The sequence below is a fragment of the Emys orbicularis genome, chromosome 4, assembly GCF_028017835.1.
Source record: "Emys orbicularis isolate rEmyOrb1 chromosome 4, rEmyOrb1.hap1, whole genome shotgun sequence".
NCBI classification, from domain to species: domain Eukaryota; kingdom Metazoa; phylum Chordata; order Testudines; family Emydidae; genus Emys; species Emys orbicularis.
This window is the reverse complement of record NC_088686.1, coordinates 113,962,469-113,981,167: the sequence shown is the minus strand read 5'-3', so window position 1 is coordinate 113,981,167 and position 18,699 is coordinate 113,962,469. Positions and strand designations below refer to the sequence as shown.

At 40.1% G+C, this 18,699-nt stretch overlaps 1 protein-coding gene across 2 annotated transcripts in view; it reads right to left on the bottom strand.

Annotated features, from left to right (window-relative positions):
- AP2A2 (adaptor related protein complex 2 subunit alpha 2) overlaps positions 1-18,699 on the bottom strand; it is an 88,881-nt gene that overhangs the window by 13,688 nt on the left and 56,494 nt on the right. For both annotated transcript variants that reach the window (XM_065402477.1, XM_065402478.1), the window contains exons 7-15: positions 17,777-17,885; positions 17,401-17,551; positions 15,722-15,890; positions 14,420-14,557; positions 12,957-13,139; positions 10,008-10,105; positions 9,586-9,817; positions 6,293-6,466; positions 1,527-1,690 (exon numbers count right to left, since the gene is read on the bottom strand). In XM_065402477.1, the coding sequence (XP_065258549.1) occupies positions 1,527-1,690; positions 6,293-6,466; positions 9,586-9,817; positions 10,008-10,105; positions 12,957-13,139; positions 14,420-14,557; positions 15,722-15,890; positions 17,401-17,551; positions 17,777-17,885 (1,418 nt within the window). The remainder of the gene's footprint in view (positions 1-1,526; positions 1,691-6,292; positions 6,467-9,585; positions 9,818-10,007; positions 10,106-12,956; positions 13,140-14,419; positions 14,558-15,721; positions 15,891-17,400; positions 17,552-17,776; positions 17,886-18,699) is intronic.

Below are 18,699 nucleotides of genomic sequence, written 5' to 3'. Positions count from 1 at the left end.
AATGCTTCACCTCTGCAGATCACTCCTGAACTACTAGCCTAACACTAAAAACGAAGAGAAAGGACAGAGAAGAGGTACAGCAGATGCCAGCTCTAAAACCTCATTTAACTTTACTGCCACACACTAAAGGTTACCATGTATGAGCCACTTAAAATTTGTCTTTAATACAATCCACTATCTTGCAAGAATGAAATGTTTTAGGATGAAATTTTTCAACCATAGCAAACTGCAGGCAAGTAGATTGTGCCTGAGCCGGTACTTTCTCCTGGCAATTTTACAGAGCTGTGCTGGAGCACATAGTTATCCCTATGCTTAATAGGGCAGCAGGAACACAAAGCATGACGGCTGTATACTGCAACGGCTTAGCTGCCCTTCATTACTTTAAAGACTTGGTCCATAGTAGTATTAAATCTTGTTTAGTAGATGTTATAAGCAGAGATTTGACACAGTGGGAATTTAAAAAAAACAAAACAAAACAAAAAACAAAAAACCCTGGTCGACTAGGCAGTCTTAGCTGAAAAACATTTGAATATAGTTAAGTGTTCAATGACAAGAGATTCAGGTTACATATTCGATTTAATATTAGCTCTGCTAACATGCTAGAATTCTGCTAGAAAAAGCTAGCAGTAAGATGGATCCTCTCATGATATTTACACTGACACCCAAGAATTTAATGTCTTGTGAACAGTGCCTGAAAGCTTTATATTGAGAACTTCACCTAAAAGGCTGGTAACAAATCAATAAAAGCAGTTACTGATCATTGAATTAAAAAGGTATGCTGGAATGTAGGATAATATGTACTTCTAAATACAAGGGACATTGTTTAAAGTTATTTTTGCTTCTTCACAATGAGGCCATTGACTGTAGTTAGGTCATAAACAATATATAGAAGCCAAATTAAATATGCCTTCAGGTCTGTGACTGGTTTAATGCATTCGGACAGACTATGTTTAATAGCTCTAGGAGATCTGCTGTCACAGAGAGACAAATTAGCAATAACCTACCCACCCCGGCCCAACAACAGTGATTTGTTACATATGCAAGGACACAATCGCTAGAGTCCTGCATGGCATAGGAATAAGAAAGGAATTCTATTCAATTTAGGCTAGATAATCCAAAATGTGAAATAACAGTTCACTACTACAAACTAATACATTAATACCTACAGCCTGATATTGAAATGCATGGAAGAACAGCTTACCTTATGCACCTAAAACTGAAAGCAATAAAATAGAAATCGTTTATGGCCAGGCCCAAAGTTATCCACTAACCTTATCATTGCATTTAAGTCTTACTGTACTCAATATAATCTGGATATTAAGCATAAAATAACACGCTTTAGGCTTGCCCTTAGGTGATTATATCAGTATATGAATTCCCTTCACATGACATTAAGTAGGACTGACAAAGCTATGTTGTGGGGGGGAAGTTTCAGCTGTTTGTACTCTTCATAAGGGTAGAGTAGAAAAGGTGGAAGATAAGAGGCATCACCTACTCCCAACTCAGGTGAGAATTATTTTAACTACCTTGCAAAATTGTCTTCAGAGCCAGGAGCAAGAGGTGCAACCACAGAAGCAGAGTCTGAAAATACATCCACCAGCAAACTGCCAGTAGAGGAAGGGGGAGGAGCAGAGCTGGTGAGAGGAGCTGCACCGAGGCCCAGAAGGTCTGCTGATGGAGAAGGAGTAGACTGTAGAAGATAAAATGGAACACTTTAAAGTTGCATTTAATTCATATATACTAATACAAAGCCCAAACACAACTGTGCCTCATCGCCCGCTCCCCAATAAAGACTGGCTCAGATTTTTAAAATAGTTTTGTCTGTAGGAAATAAAGACATCTTCCACATGTGGCTATCACCTTGCCCTTTAAATGGCCTCAGACAGGTAGTTTCATAGCCAAAAAACTACTAGTTTCCCATAACTAGATTTTACCTTCCCATAAAGCCGGTTGTAAACCAGATATCAAGAAGAACTAGGGTGCGTTAAGTTATCTCCCTCCTTCACCTTTGAACATTAAAAGCAGTACAATTTAATCTGTACTATTTTGCAAACTCCAACTTTACACAACTCTAATCCAAAATACTTTTGTGTCCCAACATGACAGACTATTGTGTAAACCTACATTTCAGGACATTTTGACAAACCCAGATGCCTAAAACTGATGTTTTCCTGAATATTAAAAACCCTTTCCTTTTAACAAAATATAGCTCTTTGTTCATATACCTGAATGTTAAGTTCTGAAGCCATGCACACACTCAAAAGAGAAGTATTGAGACTAATAAGCCAGAAACCAGAGTGCTCCTAAATTAAAGTTGGTTAAGAAAGGAAATAAAATCTAGTACAAGATTTCCCAAAACAAGCAGAGCACCAACACTTAAGTTGCAAAGGAAGTAAAATGAACGAGGAGTTCCAGTGGATGGAGAATCTGCCATTAAAAGTTTGAGGAAATTTTATTTCTTGGACTGTTGGTTGGGAATTTTCCCTCTTCCTCAAAGGGAAGGAGATCGAGGGAAAGGTAGTTAACTCTCTCCTAGAAAAGCAAGATATTAATAAGTGGACATATAGGGACAATTTACTTATATAAACTCCCAGTCACAATGTGTACAGGTGTGCAAGTTGTGATTCTATAGTGATGATAATGAAAGTTAAATTGGGGCCTTATTACACTTATTTGGAAAGGAAATATTTTCCTTCTTGTAGAACTTTACAAGATGTGCTAAACAGAACTAGATTTATTTTTTTTCCTAAAGTTTTAAGTGATTCCACTGTAAAGTTCAAAAAAGCCACAAGCATTTAAAAGTGACCATTTTTAAAATCAGTAATGGTTATTTGGGACAGATTCTCTGGTTCACAAAGCAAACCTGAAGCAGCTAAAGCTCTGCATTGAGATTTCCCTCTACACTGGCAGCTCCACCACCTTTGTGCTGGAACCATACCCCTTCCTGCATAATGGGAGGTACGGTGGATGTCAAGGGTGCGGCATGGGAGATGGCATGGTTGAACAAGGCACCACTGTACCCAATTCTACATTGGAATAAGATCCTTGGTCTTTCACCAGCAGCATAAGTCTATGCTGCCCCCTGCAGGTTTAATTTATGTTGGGGCTTGGCAGCTGAGAATCAGCAAGCTAGGACTGACTTGCTGTCAGTCTCCTAAACAGAGCCTGGGTGCAGTGGAGAATCAAACCAACAACTTCTCTTTGGGTCCATCTAGTTTAATACAATTAAAAACTTCAACCTTACCACATATATACAGTATTGACAACACTTCTCATACCCTTCATCACCACTGATGGTCAAAATTTTCAGCAGTGACCCGTGATTTTGGGTGCCCAAGTTGAGACACCTTAAAGGTGCCTCAGTTTGAGTGTGGCTCTCATTTTGAGAATTATGTTAGGACAAGCATCTTACGTTGGGTACCACCCCTCAAAAATATATTTAAAAAAAATCAAGGCCAATATATATCTGTGGTCACAAGAGGTCTTCTAAATCCACTTTGAAAAGCTAATTTATTGAAGAAGTGTGCTGCAAATTAAACTCCCATTATACGTAAAGACAAAGTTAGGGGGAAATTTCCATGTTATTGCTTCTCTTTAAAGACTAAAAAAAACCCCACCATGTTAAAATTTGAAGGGAATTAACATGATCAACAGAAAAATGAATATCAATGCTATGCTAAAGACACGCACGCAAAGCATTTATTGGCTTGGGTTAAATGTTTATTACTTCCCTTACCCAGGGAAGAAAAGCAGCAAGTGACTGTAAATTAGTATTAGGTATATACTAATGGGGGGGAAAAATAAAGACAACAGAGTAAGATCCTGCCTTACTGGGAATTCTGAAATATCCAAATGCACTTATGTCAAAAGGAAATTGCAATTACCAAACAATAGAGGTAGCCTAGCAATGCCAAGGTTTTAAACTATTGTGCAAATTTCACCCTGCAAGAGAACAGAAGGTCTTGAATGGGATGGACTCTAGTTTGGTGACATTTCTAGTATTTGCAGAGTAGCTATGAGGGAAACCCAGGAAAGTATAGCGACATCTATCAGATAATGGAGAGCAGGGGAACATGAGAAATTACAGCAACAGGAGGATTTAGAAACAATTCACTATAGTAAGTATCTGATTATTCATGAAAAGTTTGAATTCCTTAGTTGACTGTATATCAGTGTTTAAGACAACTGGATATTTAAACTGAAATTTGCATGCATGTTAATAATTCACTCCCAAACCACTTCCCAAAGTAGCGCAGGCCTTGTCATGAATAACTGCAAGCACCAAAAAGCAAAAAGTTTTAAGACTTCATGCCTGCAACAGGACTAATTAAAAGACCTCAGAAGTGAAGAATCCTTTAAACAAACAAGGAACTCCTGTCTGAAGGTTGTGGATGGCTAAACGAGAAGAATTCAGACGAGAAGGGCGAGGTCTGGGCCCAGTAACTAGTTCAGCCAGTGAGCCCTGAAGTGGAGAATCAGGCAAGGCCTTCAACAGTATGCAGAAAAAAAATGGAATAAAATATCAAGTAATCAGCAACAAAACCAAGAATTGTGTGTGCTCCACTATTCACATGTGCTTAACCTATGCATCCAAATATCAGAACTGCAGGAGCAGATTTGGTATTACACACTTAAGTTAAAACAACGAGGAGTCCGGTGGCACCTTAACGACTAACAGATTTATTTGAGCATAAGGTTTCATGGGTAAAAAACCCCAATTCTTCAGATGCATGGAGTGAAATTACAGATACAGGCATAGATATACTGGCACATCTATGCCTGTATCTGTAATTTTCACTCATTGGATCTGAAGAATTGGGGTTTTTTACCCACGAAAGCTGTATATCTATGCCTGTATCTGTAGTTTTCACTCCAGGCATCTGAAGAATTGGGGTTTTTTACCCACGAAAGCTTATCCCCAAATAAATCTGTTAGTCTTTAAGGTGTCACCAGACTCCTCGTTGTTTTTGTGGATACAGACTAACATGGCTACCCCTCTGATACTTCACACTTAAGTTAGGTGCAGACGCTTATTTATGTCTAAACTAGAATCACACCAAAAGAGTTTCAGAAGATAACAGGTTCCGCCTCAGTCTATATTTCTATGCAATAAGAAATAAGTGAAGCTCTTCTATGGGTAGAGCGGTATAAACTGAAGTTAGTTGATTAGAAAGATGTTGTTTGGAACCTCTCCCTACCATGCACTCCTCCCTAACAATTCAGTATGCAACACTGCATGGTGGAAGAAACAGTATGCAAGAAGGTTGGCTTAATATCCATTCAGAAGAAAATGGAAGACATCATCATCTTGGGATGGAAAACTTGGATCACTAACTTTCAAATATAGTGGAGTTGTACCATTCACTATGAGAGTTCAATAGGGAAAGCATAGTATCTTCACTAAGTCTAAAAGGAGAAGCGATTAAAAAGATGGGCACAGAATGTGTTACAAGACTAAGAATAGACTGTTAAAAAGCTTAGAAAATTAATCCTAATAGTTACAAATTTTGGTTTTGCTTTTAGTCAAAAGAGGTAATGAATCTCATCTTAGTTAGTCGAGTAGACAGCACTCCATCACAAAACCACCTTGCAATTCAGCATAATTGGTAGATACAGATCAGGAAAAGCCCAGGATTGATGTTGTTTAAACTTAAAATGTGCACCAATTTAATTCAAGTTATGACTTTATATAAATGAATATAAGTAAGGGTTAAATCAGTTTAAAGTACATCTACGTTAGATTACATTAAGTACAAAAAAGTCCAGCAGTGTCCTGAATACTTTGAAACAGAAAAATAAACCGGTAAAAGTCAGTCTGTACTAGAGAAAATTAGAACATCTAGCTTTAAATGTTTCACAGAACTACATTACAGATAATTAGCCTCTAAGAGTGTTAATGAAGTTGATTATTCAAACACACTTTGTCCAAAATTTATCCCACGAATGAGAAAATGTCAACCTTTTCTTTTCAAAATGTTACTTTGAAACTGTTAAAATATGTTTAACTATACACAGATTATCAAAAGCACACAGTCTTGGTCTAATTTGGCCCCCCACTGACTTCAACTTCTGCAAATTCTACCCACTACTTCCCTCACCTTTAGAATTAAAATACAGCTTTTCCAGCTACTTTATACAAACATCAGGAGCCTCAAATTTAAGAAACCGTGAATGTACAATACAAGTCACTGAACAAGCAAAATGTAAGGAATCTCTGCATTTCCCTCCTAGAAAATCATAATTGGTATTAGATTGGTTATCACAAGTGGTATAATTACTTAAAGAAACATACCACAGTACTGGCATTAACAGGGGTGGATTCAGTGCCTCCATTCACATCAGAGTTCCTCTCCTTTTTGATCTCTTCTAGGTCAGTAACTGTGCCAGGGCCTTTCTTCTTCTTCAGCTTAGCCAGAATGGATGACTCCCTCTCTGGAAATGGAGGCATTTCTTCTAGCACAGTTGCCTTGCCATGAAATAAGCTAATATTAGTTTTCAATACAACACACGTGTCTTCAGACAGGTAGACACTTGCAAGAAAACAGAACATCATCCCAACCTTTCAAAGGATACACCACTATAGCATTGCTTCTTGTGGCAGAGTACAGAAATCCACCACCTACGCAACAGTCAGCAGCACATTATAGCAGAGCAATAGCTCTGCTATAGTTAAGGTTGAGAGTTGCTTACGGTTTAAAAGAATTAAGTGCTTTAAAGCCATAAGCCGACTCTGATTTATTTGCTGAGCCTCATGGGGATGCACAGTAGGGTTTGTGATCCAAATTTAGGGTCATTTGCACAAGCGATTCCTGAGATGCAATCGCCTTAAAAAAACCCATCACATTTATAAAAATCACCTGGTTTTGATCCTTCCCAAACTGATATCACCCCTTGGGATTTATCTCAGTAGTTCAGAGCACCCATGTGCCTTTGGAGTAGCAGTATTGAGAGTTAATAAGTTTAGAGCTCCAGGTCAAGTTGACCTAAACTGACAAAACAGTGAAATACACACATGCAGCAAGACTAGAGGGTTTGCAGGCTGTCTGTTGTCACAGTAATTGGGTGGCTCAAGGTGACATGCTATGGATACTGAATCTAAGCAACACTCATGCACTGTGAGTTCAAGTCCTAATTTGTGGAAGTTTTTGGAGAATCTGTGTTACGTAAGTTAGTTGTTCTTTGCCTGCATTTTATGGAGGCTCCTTTTTGAAGTTTTGTTCTGGTTTAAAATATTTTAAAGTGCTCCAAAATCCACATGCAGATTCTGATTTCACTTTAGAAGCAGTCAATGAAATAAGCACCAGTGATATAGAAGATAAAGACTGTGCAGTAAGCATTTGGAGTAATGTGATCATCATGATTTATGCTCCTCAATCCACTGTGATCGAAGGCAAGTCATCACTGGATATTTGCTCAACAGCTTCCTAATACACAGCCACGCTAACATTCAGATTCTTAACTGTTTTGGTGTAGAGCAAGGGAGTATAACGGGGTGGGACGGGGTTGGAGTTCTGAGGTGGAACGTGCAAGGGGTGTCGAAGTAATGCAGGGGCTCTACCCTTTTAACAACCTTCACCCATTAGGGCTGTGCTCTGCCATAACTATTGAGGGGCTAGCACACACCAACACAAAAATCCCTTAGGTCACATCTACACTCAAAGGCTGCAGTGGCACAGCTGCGCCACTGTAGTGCTCCAGTGTAGACACTTACTACAGAAATGGGAGGGGTTCTCCCATTGCTGTAGGATCAGTGGTTCTCTAACTTATTTGATCGCGCCCCCCTTCTTTGTGCCTGTAGCATCTCCCGCCACACAAGTACATATATGGCTGCCCAGCTCTGAAGGCAGCGTGGAGAGTGGTGACTGCTGGCCAGGCGCCCAGTTGTGAAGGCAACGCCATTGCCAGCAGCAGCACAGAAAAGGGTGGCATGCTATGGCATTGCCACCTTTACTTTTGTGCTGCTGCTGGCAGTGGCGTTGCCTTCAGAGCTGCGTGCCCGGCCAGCAGCCACCGCTCTCCAGTCGCTTCTTTCGGAAGGCTTAGTGGTTTTGCACCCCATACCCCCAAAGAATACATTCCATGCCCCCAGTTTGAGAGCTACTTCTGCAGGTAATCCACCTCCCCAAGAGGCAGTCGCTAGGTAACGGAAGAATTCATCTATTGACCTAGCACTGTCTACACAAGGGGTTAGGCTGGCTTAATTGCATCTCTCAGGATGTGGGTTTTTCACACCCCTGAGAGAGGTAGCTATGCTGATGTAACTTTTCAGTGTAGACCACCCCTTAATGTAAGGAATCATCCAAACACTGATTTCTAAACCCAGTTCAATGTCTAGCACTTTGATGAAACATTGAGTTTCCGAAAATATTTTTACTATAATCCTTCAGCGAAATTCCATGCCTCTAACTGTTGCTCTTTAGGAGCTCAAAAATGTTGACAGAGCAGAAACAAAAAGGGGGGGGGGGAGAAAGGAATTTATCTGCCTAAAAACTTTGACACAGCATTAAGGTTGCCTGGCGCTGCCTTGGGCCATTGAAGGACATCAAGTTCAGCTACACTAAAAGCTCTGAAAATTAAGAAACACACAGAGTTAAGGTATACACCACCCCTGCAAACCAACATTAACTCTGAGTAATGCCTCAACACATACCACCACTTTACCCTTAGAGATGTTACCCAACAGTTCGGGAACAGATCATAAGCACTCCAAGACAAAGTTTAACACCTTCTCTTTGCTGAGGCAAAACTCTGGTTTAGATCAAGCATAGCAAAACAAGAGCTACCTACACCTCGCCTGCACTCATACAGAGGTCACTCCCCACAAATCGCCCCAGACTTGCTAAATGTTACCACTCCTTCACCTTTGTCATGAGGACATCACAGACATTGCCTTCACTTACATCTCACTTCGTACTGGAGACTTGTATGTCACCAGACTGCTGACAATCCCCATGACAAAACTTCTGCGCATCATTAGTGACACAACCTAAAGATCTCAAATCTGAGAAGAGTCAACTCCTCAAGATGCATATGCAGCTCTCTTCATCTTAACGTAGCAGCTCTGTCAACCTGCTCCAACTAATCCCTCCACTATTCAAAACAGCTACACCTAACAATGAACACTGCTGGAGTACATGCAGATAAATGCTGCACTTCACATCAGTGGAACATAACACAATGACACTTTAGCATAGCCCCTTCAAGTCTACCTACTATAGCTCCACTCTTAGCAAACCATTCCAATGACTCCTGCCAGATCCAAGGAGCAGAGTTAAAGCTGGGTTGTCAGAGTGGCATGCACCTTAACTCTATTCTATTTCAGAAATTTATATTTGCATTATACCTTATCTGTTCATTTTTTGATTTTCAGAAGTTTGGAATGTAGCAGAACTCTATCGTCTAGAATGGCATAAGACAGTGCTGGGCAACCTTAACTTCATCTTAACAAAGTTCTGGGAAGTCCATTTACTAAGCAACATCCACTAAAACATTTAAGTAGAATCCTGCCCAGACAGAGGATCTAGAATTGTATTTGATAGTCAACCACTTGCAAAGACTTTTCCATATTTAACTCTATGCACCTACCAAGATATCAGTACTAGCAATGGTACTGAGCCTCAGGTATTCAACGGCTCTCTGCTGTAGTTCAACATCAGCATTCTTCAGCTGACTATCACTGCGCAGTACATCTTGAATGGTAGTTTTGATTTCTGGAAATAGGTTCACAAACTTGATGTAGGTAGACAGAAGCAGTGCACGGGTGGGGACACTACACAGATGAAACTTGGAGTGCAGCAAGTTGAATTGAATCAGAGGACTTAAGGGAAAAAAGTACAGTTTGTTCAGTTTTCCTGATATCATAATACATAAGCATTAATTAATAATAACAGTTCAACACTCAGCTGTATGTGACCGTAATATTTGAGAGAGCCAGGAGAATTCACTATAATTGTTTACCATGGAATCTTATAGTATTTTAAGTGGTCTGTTTTAGAAGGTGTTCTTACCTAGATCTTGGGTCACCAGCTATTAGATTTCCAAATTCTCCCAGGATGTAGCCACCTACTTTTACCAGATTTTCATGGCATGCTGGTGCCTGAAGGGCCTGTAAAAGACCATTCAGTCAAAACCATTGGACAAAGAATTTAATCAAGGATCAATGACCAAAAGAAAGACTGTATTATTCTACTTTAGACAATATCACTATAGTGATGCTACATTACTCTGCAACTTTTAGGGAAAAGGTCCTCAAGCGTGAACCACAAAACACTTGCACGGGATTGCAAAGAGCTGCCAGGTCACATTATCTCCTATGAGTAGAAAGTGGAATATGCATATGTAAGCAGTACATACAAAAGAAATAGCAATGGGGCAAGGAAAAGTTACTGACTGGTAATTCTGTTAGTTTCCTGTTCTCCCATCCTACAACAGTGAATTATAGGATAGTGTTTTATGGTGCCACCTACTGGGAAGAAGGAGCTAAAAAATTGTGAAAGTTCTCATCTGTGAATGAAGGCTTCCCTAGCTAAATGGCCTCTAAAACTCAGGATGAGGCATACCAGCTTAAGTGTGACCTCAGATCCACCTAAAAATATTAAATTAATCTGTAACCTTTCCCTTGTTACAGCCTTGAAACAGTTGCTCAGCTTCTTCTGAACTCGAGAACATGATCAATATCCAAACAAGAGCAGCATTGTGTCATAGGCATAAGGGTGAATATACTAGTTTGTGAAGGGGGAATCCAGTATTCCTCTTTGGAATGAATCCCCAAGGATGCTGAAAATCCATCTTTCTGGAAAGAAAGGTGGGCAAGAAGAAATGGGAAAGTTCAACTACCTCATTTGGACAAGGTCACAGCAATAAGGCAGAACTCAAAACAGGACACCCATCAGAACCTGCAGGATGAGAGTCATATCCCATTAAGGTATCACTGAATGCATTAAGGGTCTTTGAGATTGTTCTTGAAATTCAACTATGAAGTCCCAGCATACTGGAGTTAACGAGACAAGGCAGCAGCATCCCTGGTGTCACAGCAAGTGATGAAGATCTTCCAGATCTGAGACTAAGCGTGAGGCAAGCCAAAGCCAAAAGGTGGTTGCCAAAGCCACAGGTCCGAGAAATAACAAGTCTGGAATCTCAGGCAATGTCCACTGGGAGTGGGGAGTAACCACTAAGCTCATCAGGTTTAAAATCCAGTAGCAACTGAGTCACTACAGAGCCAGTGAAATCATAACTGCCATTTCAGCATCTCATCTCACTCACCAGGAGGTGAGAGTTACAGTATCTGATACAATAGTCTGCACGAAGGGGTGGTGCTCAGCCCCCATGCTGGAAGCTGCCTCAGACTTCATTTCTGTCTTTGTTTATTTTTTCCATAATTTCATGGAGCCCCAACAGAACAGCAAGAATAGAAGGAGACGCAGGAGGAAGACAGCAGGAAAGAATGTGAAGACTCTATGCTTCTAAGCTGAGGAGGCAAAGAAAGCTGCGAGACTATGCGGCATATGTAATCTGGGGTGCAAGTTCATGACTGTCGCCTTGCTTCCAAGCAGGCAGCACCCTAATGCTGTGTCCCTTACTCCACTATCATAGAATGGAATAGGTGAGGTACAACAATGAACACAACGTTTTTGAAAACCAAAAAAGCAATTCAACACATTTCTGTATGGGTGATCTGACTGTATGTAAAAAAGGGATAAGAAGTTGATACCAGCTAATACAGAGGTGGGCAAACTACAGCCCACAGGCCACATCCGGCCTGCGGGACCCTCCTGCCTGGCCCCTGAGCTCTTGGCCCGAGAGGCTAGCCCCTGGCCCCTCCCCTGCTGTTCCTCCCTCCCCCGCAGCCTCAGCGCGCCACGCCGCTGGCGCAATGCTCTGGGCAGCCGGGCAGAGCCCGGCCTGACCTGGTGCTCCATGGTGTGTGGCTGGCTTCAGCTGGGCGGCACGGCTGTAGCGCCACCAGCCACCGGTGTTCCTGGCAGTGTGGTAAGGGGGCAGGGAGTGGGGGGGGGGGGGTTGGATAAAGGGCAGGGGAGTTCGGGGTGGTGGTCAGGGGGCATGGCGGTCAGAGGACAGGAAAAAGGGGGGCTGAATGGGGGAAGGGGTCCTGGGGGGCAGGAAGGAGAGGGGGGGTTGGATGGGGCGGCAGGGGGCAGTCAGGGGCAGGGGTTCCGGGGGCGGTCAGGGAGAAGGGGTGGTTGGATGGGGCAGGGGTCCCCTGGGGGTGAGGGGGGGCATTCAGGAATGAGAGGAGGGGTTGGATAGAGCAGTGGGGGGCGGTCGGGGTGGGGATTCCAGAGGTGGTTAGGGAACCAGGGGGGGGGGGGGGGGGGTGTTGCTGGATGGGGCAGGGGCCGGGCCACGCCTGGCTGTTTGGGGAGGCACAGCCTCCGCTAACTGGCCCTCCATACAATTTCTGAAACCCGATGCAGCCCTCAGGCCAAAAAAAGTTTGCCCTCCCCTGATCTAATATAATGGAGGAAATCAGCTGTTTGTTTTAAACTTGCTAAAGTCTCACTTTTATTCGATATAACCTTTATAAAATACCTTCAGAAGTACTATGTACTTTGATTAAAGAGCATGGACTATCAATATCACCAGAAAGGTATTTGTAAAACCCACTTTGAAAATAGAAGCTTTCGAAGTAACAAATCCTCCAGGTCTTGTGGCATTACCTATGAAAACCAGGGGAAAACCAAATCAGAAATAGAGGTTTCCCACTGACTTTGGTCTCTGGCAACACTATCCACTGATTCAAGACACAAAAGGTTCAGCAGTGCGCAACTGAAGTCATTCTTCTCTTTCAAGCCCTGCTATTTAATTGCCATCAACATATCATGGGAATGGCTAATGAGAATATGGTTTTTAATTAGATAATATTGTGTGCAGTTTGCACTTCCATACAGAAACATAGGGTCTTTCTGTCTTGGAACTATAAAAACTGTCATTCTTACCTCAAAGACTGTCTTTGCTGCATATCCTTGCACATCATCCCTGTTAATCACAATCTGAATAACTCTGTACCACACCTCTTCACTGACGTAGTCCCCGGCAATACGAATCAAATTCAAGATTGTATCCACATACCAGGTATAATCCACTGCATACTTCTCAGCTAGAATTGCAACCTTCAGCACCTGAGCAAAACAAAAAACTGAAGTAAATCTAAAGAAATCTATAATAAATGGGTATCCTTAGCTAAAAGGCATGATCCAAGCCAAGAAGTTACTGTGAAGCGCTGTTCACTGAAATAAGTGTTGAGTCAAGGAGGAATGTAGAAAACATAGTAGTATCTAATGATAGGGTTCCAGAAATCCTTGCTCAAATAAAACCCTTATTGATGTTAGTGTCAGTTTTGCCTGAATATACACTTGGGCCCTTAGTAAAGGCAGGCCAAACAATGTAGAAAAATATAGTTAATAAGATTTGAACCATTTAAGACCTGTGTATCTGAAAGTCAGAGCGCATTTGTTATATGCGCAGCAGCCTGGAGACAGCTTGATATACCCCAATCTAGATGAGGTATCTATAACAGCATTTCTTGAGAGAAGAGTAAACAAGTTAAAGCAGACTATGGTATCCTTGAGCTGTATAATTAATAAATTAATCCAGGTTGCTGACAGAATAGGACAGTACAAGAAGTGAGATCTTTGATGAATTTAAACCAGCCAATTAAGGACTCTTGATCAGAGAACTCAATTTGTTGCAGTTGTACAGAGGAAAATATTCCCAGATTACCGGCATATAAAACACGCTCATACCCTGGGTAAAGCCTTAAAGGGTTATAGCTGTTGAGTGGGTTCTGGGGGCCAATATTTAATACTACATCAAGTACCAAAGAATAGACATTTCAATTACTAATCTTCACTCAAATCTTCCCAGCATGGTTAGGGTGCCAAGAAAATATACCTGAGCACTTCTCCTCCACTTTAACTCTCACCTCATATAAAGTATTGATTTCCAAGAAGTACTCGGGATTGAAAGACAGTTCTAGGTTTTGCAACAATTAGAGTATTACATACATACTATACAAATTAGCACTTTGATTTAATCACATTAAGTTTTTAAACAAACTAGAGTTCTGCTGTACATTGTACAATTTAACACTAATCTAACAAATACAACTCTTGAGGCCACTGAAGGAAATTTGACAGTACAGTACGTAGTTCTGCGCCATCCAGAATTTGAGAATAAAGTTTCATTTTTAATATCACACTCCTCCCAAGGACAACACACATAATTCTAACAATAAAAAGTCTAAATTATTAGACTACAACCACCTTTCAGATCACATTTTTTAAATTTTTGCTACCTTGAAAATATCTTTAATAGAGAGCGAATGCACAACATCCAACAGCATGTTGTGTTTTCCAACACAGGCTAATTGAGATTGGCAAAGGGGGCACAAATAACTCACAATTTCTTCTCTAATGGAATAATCAGCAGTCTCCAAGTAATTTAGCATTTCGGCGACAATCTGTTGGGCATTGCTTCGGTCACACATGGCATACAGGAGGTCTACTGCTCTTTGTCTTACACTCACATCCCTTTCGGTCTGTAAGAGAAGCCATAATGTTCACTCAAAGTAGAAGTTCTATGGAAAATCATGTGACAGGCAAGAGAATCCAAAATTACTTCAGTTCCCATTTGCAATTTATGTAATTTACTGAAGAGATACAGCTTCCATACTGAACACTGAATTACTGTTAAGGATTGACTGTAACAATTGCCACAGTTATCTGTGTTATTCCTACGTAGAGGTACTATGCAAGCTCATTCTGCAACCAAGAACCTAGGAGTACACTGTATTTCCAGTAAAACAAGCTGCTTGCTTCATTCCCACCTCCATCATGCGTCTAGGGAAGGGATTAGCTGAGGCCTATTTATTTATTTTGGGCAAGAGTTATTGTGTAAAAGTTATTTCACAGTTAGTGCACTTTGTTTTTCTACTGTATATTTTAAAATTTGTAGAAGGGCCTGGAGAACAGGAAAGGCACTTAGTATAAAATGACATATCAAACCAGTACCCTACCAAGTAATGCAGAGATAGTACTGGCCCATTTAACCCTTATGGCCTATTACCTTTTTGTACAGAACAAAGCATTTGCCACCTTATGGGACATTAATAAGCATTACTAAAATTGTCAAGTTGTCAGAACAAGAGGGAAATTAACTAGCTATCTGGAGGTTTTAAATCAGACATTCAGCATTAATGGAAGTTGCAGTTAAATGCATTAAGGGTACTTGCTGTGACAAACTAGGGCATGTAGCCCACCTTATGAATCTAGAAGAAAATTATTAATATACTTCAGAGGTGCTACTGGAGAAAAACACTGAAGAAATCAAGATATCTGATAAAAACCAATTCTGTACTGTGTTTTGAATCTGTTGCCCGTGTGTTAAATTCATTAGCGGGTTTTTAATCAGTGGATGTCTGAATTGCAATTGTGCCTCAAACCCCAGTACTCTAGGCACAACTGCAGTTCAAACATCCGTCCACTGATAAAAACCTGCAAGAATATACAGTACAGATTACTGCTTCCTTCCTTTTCAAGTCTTGTCTCCTGACAGCTGAATGTTATTATCATGTGGCTTAAGTAAGAAAACTCATGACACGACTACTCTGAGAAGTAAGAACACTGATGAGCTTAGCACAAGAGCAACAGATTCAAAACTGATGCAGAACATATGCCAGAATTTTTAAACGCTTGATATTTACCTTCAATGCATTGATAACTGTTTCTATATGAGTTTTCACGGCTTCATGGGAAAATTCAGAGCTGGCAAGCGTGCACATGCTTTCCAGTGCTAGATAACGCAGATTAGTTTCCCGGTGCTGCAAGAACTGACCTAGTTGGTTACAGGCACGGACTAGCAGGTTTGGCTCGCTGCACAGAACAGGAGAGAAAGTGAAAGGGTAAAAAGCAACAAATTAGAAAAATATTATAAGAACACTAGGTAATTACTCCACAAGAGTAGCGCACATCAGAATTGGCTTTATTATAAAGGAATAAGAATTAAACTGAAACTACTTAAGTGTCCCTACAGAGATAGTGCACATCTATGTACTGCAGGAGATAATTAAGTTTTCAGATATTGTAAACATTCATAGCCTCTCTCTAGATTATAGAAGTGGGTTAAGACTAGAAACAGGGCCCAGATCCACCAATTCAGGGGCTATTTCTCAAACATCAAAACAATCAATTCTCTGGTGCAACATTCCATAGCCACAAGTATTGTTCCAATCGAAGTATGTCCAGCTGCCCCCAACTAAGGCATGTAATTCCCTACATTATGCAGATGAATGCAGGGCTCACACAGATGCATTCCTCCTCCCATTCACTACCAGATGATTAAAAACAGTTTTCCTCCTTCATGGATACATCCTGTGCAATTTCCACATTAAAAAATATCAAACCTGTATTTTATTGTGATGGTGAGTAAATATGGAACACAGGATCCCAGGAGGCTACACAGGGCTGCTCAGGCCACCTACAAAGCATAACCCTGATAGATACATCTTGATATTAAAGCAGAAACAATGTAGTTTTATTGCCAAATAAAGAAGTTTATCCAAGATACAGCCCAGCCCAGATTGTCTGAAGCCTTGTTGGCCCCCAGGCAGTTATTCAGTTTTTAAATTAAGTACAAATTAAGTACCTGAAATTGACTGAAGAAATTAAATATATATAGCATATACAGTGAAGACTCCATATAGATATTCTTGCAATTAAGTGTTATTAGAATGGATTTTCATCTATACTAGGACTCAGAAATAGTAGACCTGCTGCAGTTGCTTGGAATTTTAGCATTTTTGCAGCAGCAAAGACAGCTAAAAAGGTGAATATAAGACTTTGCTTCCACTATGGATAATACAGATTCAGCTTGTACAAACTGAATAGTGTTTTTCAGCAGAGTTATGGTTATACATTGTTCAAATGCGAACAAGAAGCAAAAGCTAAAATGATGGCCCATTTTGAAGTCAAAACCGTTCTCAAGCAAGTGAGCATGCAATATCTGTGTGCAGTCAGCTTAAGCATAAGTCTAACATCAAACTGAGTGGACTGCAAAAATAATTTTATTTTTTATTTTTTCAAGTTTACAAGATAACCCTATAGGTACACATTTACATGAGGAGAAAGCTATACTCTTGCTCAATAAATATGATTTTATATATTTCATGTGTCCTTTGTGTATATTCTTTCAAGTGACCTGGGTTCAACTGTACTCTTTAAAATCTAAACTGAGACAGTTATAATAAAATAGCAGGTTAAAGCTAGTAATTTTCAGGAGATGGTAATAGAAAATGAAACTGAATTTTATTAGAAGGTAAATTAATGTTAAGGACAATGTCAAGCATGGTAGCCTTAAGCATTGCTCTACAAGTAGTAGACTCACCTGTCATGGTGTATAATTAAGCTTATTGCCTCAAATAGCACAGCATTCTTAGCATTTGAGTGTTGCACTTTCTTAGATTTTGGGGGCTCTTGAGCTTTGTTAAGGATAGTTTCCAGGCATTCTGTGAGACGACCACGTACCGCAGCATCTTCTGGAGGAAACAAGACAAATTGTTGGACAACTTCATTTTGCTCAACACTATTGATTAAATACCCATCCTTGCCTTCAGATGAAGTTATTCCCCAATTGAGAAGAATATTGTTGGTGTCAGCACTAAATTTACAGAAGAACTCTATGAGCATAAGGGTGGAATTAGAAGACTCCCTACATTGCATGGAACAGTGTTGGCAACTAACACGATTCTTTACCCCATTACCTGGAGGTGGATAGCACTGTAACAACCTCAAAAGCTTTACAGACAACCAAGGAGCAGGGACAAAATAATAGGTATAATCCTGGAGATCGGTTGATGCAGATGTCACAATCTGTAAAAACACAAATAATCAGCATCTGAATGACAGGAGTTCATAAGATGATCTGACATTATGAAAATGTTCACTATTCATTTTAAGTACCAATACAATGTGTAAATGAACTTACAGTTAGACATAAAAAATTTTAGTAGTATATAAAGGCAAAGTATAAGTTTCATTTTTAATAGGCTGAACAAATCACCTAATAAGGATTAATGTGCAAATAATACAATATACCTAAATAAAACACTGAAGAATATCAGTTGTATCAATATCAGTAATCAATAACTCCGCCAATTAGAAATGTCTTATATTTAGTTTTATAGGACTAAAGAAACCTAATTTAATAAAGACTGAGAAGTGTTTGTTCAAAAACGAACAGATGAGTGAGAAAAAAAAAAATCCCGCACCCATGTACCAGCGGATGGTGGATAGTGGCAAATTGAACCCTGGATAGATTCATATGCTTCAGATTGATACTGCAAAAAAAAATCAGCAGGGCTTCTCTTTCTCAGGATTTATTACTTTCATTTTGGGAGAGTGATTTTTGGCAATTTTGAGGTTTTTTTAGTTATTCAAAATTCAGGTATTTCAGGGCTCTCTCTTTGTATATAGAGTAATCCTTGAAATGTTCCCTAGTCTACTTTAAAGTAGTACTATTTAAAACAGAATTATGTTAAAATGTACTAGATAACCTTTAGTGCACACCAGCAGGGTCTACACAGACTAATGAATGCACAACACATTAGACACTTTAGAAGTCCACATTACTGCTCTGTGTAGACAAAACCACAGATACAAGTAAACATTTTTTGTATTTTTCTGG